Source organism: Austrofundulus limnaeus, unplaced genomic scaffold, assembly GCF_001266775.1.
Source record: "Austrofundulus limnaeus strain Quisiro unplaced genomic scaffold, Austrofundulus_limnaeus-1.0 Scaffold137, whole genome shotgun sequence".
In the NCBI taxonomy this organism is placed as follows: Eukaryota; Metazoa; Chordata; class Actinopteri; order Cyprinodontiformes; family Rivulidae; genus Austrofundulus; species Austrofundulus limnaeus.
Genome location: NW_013952539.1, coordinates 85,979 through 93,796, shown reverse-complemented (window position 1 = coordinate 93,796; position 7,818 = coordinate 85,979). Strand labels below are relative to the sequence as shown.

The following is a 7,818-nucleotide window of genomic DNA, read 5'->3' as shown; positions in this document are numbered from 1 at the left end:
GAAACAGTACTATATAACATTTTAGACACATTCTAGACAGTTTATCAGCTAAAAAAAGTTAATTTTGGGGTAAGTTACTCTTTAATGATGATATGATGTCTCGTATCTCTTAGAGTAGAGATTCTTAACCTATGGGCCGCGAGCGCCACCTTGAGGGCCTCAAAATAACAACAGTTTTTAACTTTGGGCCGCAAAGGGCCGTGGGACCGCATTGATTTTGAATAAGGTGCAATACACATTCTCACCACTAGTAGCGGTAGTGCGCCACTCAGATGTTTAAAAACCTTTTTAATATGTAGAAGAAGAACCATAGAAACCTGCCGAGAATGGAAAACTATTTTAAATTAAAAAAAGAAGCAAAACTGAAGGTAACCCATCAAAAAATGCCAAAGTTTTTCACTAATATGAAGTGCAGCTTCTGTTTTTACCATGCAATATTTTAAAAGTTCAAAACATTATCAAATACAGTTGCAATACAGCTATATTTTCATTTGCACTTTATCAAATGTATTTTTACAGGTTTATTTCAGTTTGAAACATTTACATTAAACATTTTTAATTTATTTATTTTATGCCCACAGTTTTATTTTTTGAATTGTTTATTTTTGTTATTGTTTGTTAAAAAAATATAAATTTTTGTGCTGATAAGCCGGAGTGGTCTGTTGACTGACCTTTGTATTTGTTCATATAATTGTTATGGGCAGGTTACAATATAAAAATGTTTGTCATAATCATGTCCTGTGATTATTTAACAGGAGTTTTACTTTTAAACTGTAAGTGTATTTAATTTAGTTATGTTAGTTATGATAGTTTAGTAGTAAAATGATGATGTAAATACAATAAAAATTAAACCAAGATTTAGAATAATTATCATTTTGATCCATACATTTGTAATGTCTGACTGGACCTCGTGCCACTTTATGTTCAACAAATTGGGCTCCGAGGTCAAAAAGGTTAAGAAACCCTGTGTTTGAGGACAGCTATGAGACAAGTTGGAGAAGCCCACAACAAAGTAAAAAAAAGGAGTAGAGCTGACAGCGACGACTCTGTGGCTATTTTTGAGAGAAAATTTTTTAACACAAATGATTTAACACGTTCAAAGCTCAAGCAACAAGATTCCGACCTCTGCGACTCAGAACAGGAAATTAAGAACCTCTACTGTTTCAAGACACTTTGCAGAACCCCTTGCAAACAAATTATTGGTCTAATGAAACATCAAAGTGAGTAGCAACAGTTTGCGTAATAATTTATTAAATACCATCTCTTCATAGAAGCGAGTTCAGCTTTCTACGATGCTATAATATTACAGTTTGATCTCTTGAGCTGTGCTATCGTAGCACCGAGTCTGGTTTTCTTTTACTGAACAAACAGCTTTGGTGCGGCTCCCCACGTCTTATTTTTCCACGGCAGTGTTTGGTTTCACTCTTTATCTCCTCTCTGTGTGCGGAGCAGAATGGAGCCATATTTTCTGTTTGCAGCTCTGTTACCCATCAGTGACCAAGATCAGTGACAAAAACCGTGCATATGTTTAGAAATTCTAATGCTGAAGGAAAGTTCATTTGCATGCTATTATTTTTGGACTGAATCGCTGTGGGTTTCTCGAGTTAATTTTATTGCGATGTATAAAACCACGATAAAGCCCAATAGAGATCTTGATAGAGACGTTATTGAGCGATTAAAACTACACTGGGTGAAATGAATAGAATGTAGGCACTGCAAGTGTGGTTGTGAGATCAAAACGGTTTCTAAAGTGGTCCTTTTTTTTCTTCCTTAAAATCTATTTTGAAATTTAAGTGAAAGATTAGGGCAATTTTCTGGTCAGTCTTTGAGGCCATCACAAAAAGACTAAGTGCTTAAAAACAGGCCTATTTACCCTGGTACTGCTTCTTTCTGCAGCTATTTTAAGCCAGGATTAAATATTGCAGCAGTGACAAGCCATTCCAAAGATGGCTCACTTAAAAAAAATAAATAAAGATTTAGCTCTTCACAGCCCAAGGCCAAAAAGACGCAGTGAGTTCAGTCATTTCCTCCGATGAGAAGCAATACGTATTTGTTCTGGTGTTAGCGTAACGCTGCCTTATTGAGGTCTGAATGTTTAGCATTGTTGTGGCTCATGTGTTAGCCATCTGTTGCCTCATCACATTGCCAGCATATGAGACAGCAGAATTAGCGGTGGGGCCTGCCAGCACAGATGGCACGGAGCAGCAGCCGGAGCCTGTCGTAGTGTAGAACGTGGATCGGATGTGCTGGTGTTTGTACTCTCTGCTCACATGCACGGATCTGTCATCAATTAAATGTTGATGCTATTTTTAGAATTAGCGAACAAAACAAATAACTGTATCGGAGAATTCTTTTGGGGGTGTTTTTTTGTGTATAACATCAGGAATTACACAACTCATCCAAACATACAAAACATTTTCTTTTCAGTCCAGGATTAGTGAACATAATTTACTAATCTTTGGCACTCAGTGTCTGTTTATGTATAAAAAGTATTTAGAGTTGTTACAGAGGCTCAGTCACAAATGTTTTTTTTCCACTTGTTGTGATGTTTAAACTTGTGTAATATAACGAAATGAGGGTTTAAATTTTGAATCCGTTATATTGTGTGAGTATAGATGCCAGATTTTATTCTGCCTGGATGAGGGATTTTTTTTATTCCTACATTTTCTCTCATTAGACCACATTTTAGTTCTGTGTGGGCAGACCAAAACAACTATCTTGCACAACTAACTCCCTGAGTTGCATCTGAGCTAAACTTTTAGCTCATAATTGAAAAATCAAACATATGTTGGGCAAAAAAACTTCTTTTCATGTTTTTTTTAACTCTGTTTGTTGCCATTCACATCTGTCTGTGGTTTTATGTATGGTGGACTAATGAAAGTGACAAAACTTCATTTAACTATTGTAGTACCTGCAAACAGCTTCCCGAACAACTGAGTGTGGGACAAAAAAAGATGCTTACGAGGTACAGTGTGGGACACATCACCAATGTTATGATGTCATAGCTCTTTATATATTATAGATCTCGCATTACATTCATTATTCTCCTAATTAGTGGAGAATAATTGGCTTTTAATGCTGTTACTGTGTTTTTAAGGATTTTAAAAATAAAAATGTAGGCCTACTTTTTTATTCCAATTTTTATTTTATTTTATTTTTTGTGAAAGTAAAAAAAAATAAAAATTACATTCTGCATGAGTCCAATCCATTCCCTTGCCGTGTTTGTATATATTTATATTTTTAGCACAGTGACATCAGCGTGCAGGAGAGCAGTATGCTGCTGCGCGTTGTGATTGACAGCTGATGCTGCGTCCCTTCCTTCATGCCTTCTTCTCTTCTCTCCTTCTACAAAAGAGGCAGAGATACAGCAATAAGGAGGCAAATTGCAGCCACTAAATAACATTTGTGGATTTATTATTATTATTTTTTGACTTTTCGTAATTTTCCCCGCTCAAATGTGGCACTTTGTTGCAACGTGTAGGACAGTCCCGCCCAGTTTGGGACATCTAATCACCCTAATCATTAGTGTTCTTATAGATGAAACTTGATCAGATCCTGTTGCCAATTCAGATGGTGCTTTTGCAGACAAAAAAAATTCACATTAGTGTTGTTTGTTGTGTTGTTTCAGCTATGAGAAGTACTTCCTGATGTGTTCTCTCACCCACAATGGAAAGAACCTGTTTAAACCAGTTCATTCGAAGCGAGTGGGAACATACAAAAACTTCTTCTACCACATCAAATGGGATGAACTGTAAGTCCTGCCTTTTGATTTTCACATTCATTTTTTTTTAAATTTCCTCAAGGTTTTAAAGTCTGCTGTTATCACTCTCTCTTCACTCTGCTCACATCATCCTCTTCTCTCCAAGGATTATTTTCCCCATCGCAGTAGCCGTGCTCCCGCTGGAGTCGGTCCTGAGCCTGACTTTGTTCGGAGTGCTGAACCAGAATGCCAACGGCTCACCAGATTCCAACAAACAGAGGAAAGCTCCAGAGTTTCTGGGCAAGGTCTCTATGCCCCTCTTTGACTTCAGACGGTGAGGAGATCAGAACAGTTTAACCAGGCTCTGCTCGACTTGTTTCAATTTAACAATCTGATCATATCTTTGAGATGTATAAGCTTAATGAGATGTCAACGCACTCGTTTAATGGTTACAATATTTGTAATGTTTCTTTCTCTGGTTGTTTTTGTGTTATTGTGACCTGCTGAGTGTGTTTTCTAGAGTTCTCGCAGGAGGCACCAGGCTGCTGTGCTTGTGGACATCTCCACTGGGAGCACCTGCTGCTGCTGCTGCTCCTACAAGCAGCCGCAGGAGGTTACCTACAGAAAGAATCATACTGCAGGTTCGTCACATGGTTTTATTATGCAACAAAATGCTGTTTAACATGTTAGAATGATCTGTTGTACTAGAAGCTCATCACTGTGTCAGAGTAATACGTGTTTGAAGACAAAAACATTTTTCTTGTTTGTTTAGGCTTTGTGATTGAGAACATATGGGTTACATAAACAAGTTAAACGAGTTTGTGTTGTTTTTGTTGCATCAACTCAAGATTTTGTGCGGCAACACTATTACATCATTTTTCAGCACTGTTCAGGATTTTTTTGCTTTTTAAAGAATTTCTGTAAAAATAGCACTTTTAACTTTTAACCTTACGGAAAACGTTTCAGGAGCTACCTTGGTTACCTTTATAAAGCTCATTTTATATGCACCATAAAGGCCTCTGCATACTCCCTCTGACGCCGAACAGTCGATGCGCAGTCACGCGGTTTTTCGGTGTTTGTTTTTGCACATACCTTTCATATTCCCTGAGACACCCCGTGCCGAGCTCCTGGGGAAACCCCTCCCGCTGCAGCATACGTCACTACAGGGGGGTTCCTCCCGCTGAAGTCCACAGTAGTTGTTTCCATTGCAAATGTGCACAAAACTTTGTCGATATTCTAATGTCGAAAAAACACAGCTTTGCAATAGCGGCGTTTCCATTAAGTAAGAAATGCAATTAAAGTTACGCGTGAATATGTTTGTTCTCGCAATAAGTCATTACAAACTTGGCGGCCATGGATATAAACACATAGCATATTGCTACCACGACACTAGTGCTCATCATCAGCAGTCAGAGGAGACATCGGCGTCTTATCGAGGATTTCGAGTGACAAGCCCCTTATACTTTGGAACAGCTACGTATGCTGTGTTTTTGGGAAATTATAGTCGGTGATTTTACTACTTTTTTTTTTACAAGGTTGGTGATTTTACTACTACTTCTACTTCCTGTTGTCTTCTTCGTTCTCATCTTTTTCGCCAGCAGAAACAGCCGGTTCTTGGTCATGTGACTCCCGTGATGCGAAAAAAGTGTTTCCATTGCAGTTTTGCGTAATACATCAATTTCGATACAGCCGAAAAACCACCTCCATCCTAGCGCAAAACCATTTTTTTTTTTGAAAAACATAATTTTTTTTCCAAATTTGACGTGTTTCCATTGAGCAAATTTATTGTCGAAATTCTAATTTGCGCATTTTCAAGGTCAATGGAAACACAGTTAATGTGTAAAAAAAAGTCTGAGACTCATCACCCAATGTTATTTACCCACAAATCTGTTGTGGTTAAAGCTCCAAAGTTTTTATCAGTTAGATTCCACTGTGCAAAATGCCTGTTTTATCTCCATCCACGTGTTTTTTGGCCATTTGACTATCTTTATAAATCGCCTCTTCCTGCTACAATAGTCGGCTCATGAAGCGAGTCACCTTTTTTTTGTTTTGTTTTGTTTGTTTGAAGCGAGCAGTTAAAACAAAATACAGCATCTGCGTGCTTCCAGCACAAACACTCCCACGAACTTCTGACCAATCACACAATAAGTTCTTATGTGGAGGGGCGTAAAAACTTCGACCAGTGGGTTGTGTCGAGGAGCTGCTGAAATGCCGGCAACCCGAACAGAATGACGCAATTTTCGTCATGAAACTGCGACAATCCGAACCCATTTTGGCAGTTCGGAGTTAGTATGCAGGGGCCTTTAGATTCCCTGACGAATAGCAGACGAGAAGTGTGAGAAACTTGTCACTGTCAAACAAAAGGGAAGTTCTTAGAAAGCGAAGCTGATGCAAATTAGCACCTTCCTTTGTTGCTTTCAGTCACTGACTTGAAAAGAAAAACTTAGAGAAACTTGATTTTTTTTTAGTACCTCCCTGTTGAGCTGAAAATTGTTAGATTCTAGTTATCTGCCAAGGTTAACTGCAGACGTGTACTGATAAATCAGCCAGTCGATTCATCTGCACGATTTCATTCATTTTGGGAGATTGGCTTCTCATTTACCTCAACAAAGGTCTGAAAATCTGCCACTGTCCACTTTTGTGAGCACTACCTAATGTCCAGTAAAATCAAGTCTGTGTTGTTTGAAAGGTATTGTTCGTTGCTTTTCAATAAAATAACATTGGGACATTGAAGGTTCGCTCTGACCGTATAACACCTTACAGGGTCAGTTATTTAAAAAAAATCTGTTTCAGCCTAAATCAAAATCAGCAGGTCAGACTTTTTAATGGTCAGTGATTGACCAGAAAACTGCGATCAGTTCACCTCTAGTAGTTATGTATAATTTCCACCTGTTTTGTTTTAACGGCTACATGCTTATTAAGGCTGTGTAGTGTCGGAAAAAACTGACATTGCAATTTTTCTCTAACTCTACAATGTATATTGCGATATGAAAAATACAGGAATGGTATGTGGTTTAGTCCTTAGATATGTTGATTTAATTTGCCTCCTACATAACAGGACCAGCAATGTGCTTACTGCACACACATACGTTATGATAACGATGCCCAAATGAAATCACATGCAGCTCTGTGTGGTTTGCATTGACTGAACCCAAACTAAAACGGTTTCTACAAGAAAACCTTGTATAGCTAATGTAATTCAGTGTTAAAAGCCAGCTTTCTTGTCTCCTGTACTTGTACACACATTCATTAAAGCAGATGATCTGTTTTTGTCTTAATGTTACAGTAAAGCTTCAGGAATGTATTGACAGTAGTACAAGTTTCTCTTGTTTTTGAAGTGTGGTCAGGAAAAAAAAACAAAACAAACCAGTCCTAATGTAGGTATCTTTGTTACCAACAGGTGGACTTTCCCAACACAGCATTGGATGTTTTGTATGTTGGACCCAAGCAAGCCCCCAGTCCTGAGCCCCACACACTGGAGGAGCTGGACCCAGACCTCAGACGGAAGCTGGAGAAAATCTGCAGCCGAGCCTCCAATTTTGGGTAGGACAGTCATCATGTGTTTTTTAAAGGCTGTAAAGGACTGTAATATAAAAACCAGTTTGATCAAATTAATTTGCCGTCCTTCTGTTTTCATCTCATCACTTGTAAAAGTTTGTCTTGAAAATGCTGTTAGCAGGAAAGACATCAGATTGAAATACAGCTAATGGCACTAAAAGTTACGACTCTTAACCTGATTTGCAAAACAGATGTGTTGTGTTGGTGTGTAAAGTAAAAAAACATCACTGGAAGCAAGTGTTTTACAGTATGACGTTATAAATTCTATGATTAGATTATTGCTTTTAATATACCTGTTGAAACAGTTTGTACCAGCATCACTAGCTAAATATACCTGCAAACTGCATTTTTCCTTTCCATAGACCACAAATCCTTAGGATTACCAAGAACATTTCAGTTATGCTACAGACTTAGTTACAGTTTCCCAAAAACACCTGAGCTCGCTCTCTCTCTCGCTCTCTCTCGCTCTCTCGCTCTCTCTCTCTCTCGCTCTCTCTCTCTCTCGCTCTCTCTCTCTCTCTCTCTCTCTCTCTCTCTCTCTCTCTCTCTCTCTCTCTCTC

The 7,818-nt window shown here is 38.3% G+C and overlaps 1 protein-coding gene across 1 annotated transcript in view; it reads left to right on the top strand.

The window, feature by feature from the left end:
* The window catches only part of pik3c2a (phosphatidylinositol-4-phosphate 3-kinase, catalytic subunit type 2 alpha), a gene marked incomplete at its 5' end in the record, with an annotated part of 43,518 nt that overhangs the window by 13,747 nt on the left and 21,953 nt on the right, over nt 1–7,818 (top strand). Inside the window, 4 exon segments of the mRNA XM_014015981.1 lie at nt 3,629–3,751; nt 3,867–4,034; nt 4,221–4,341; nt 7,101–7,243. Coding sequence (XP_013871435.1) covers nt 3,629–3,751; nt 3,867–4,034; nt 4,221–4,341; nt 7,101–7,243 — 555 coding nt within the window.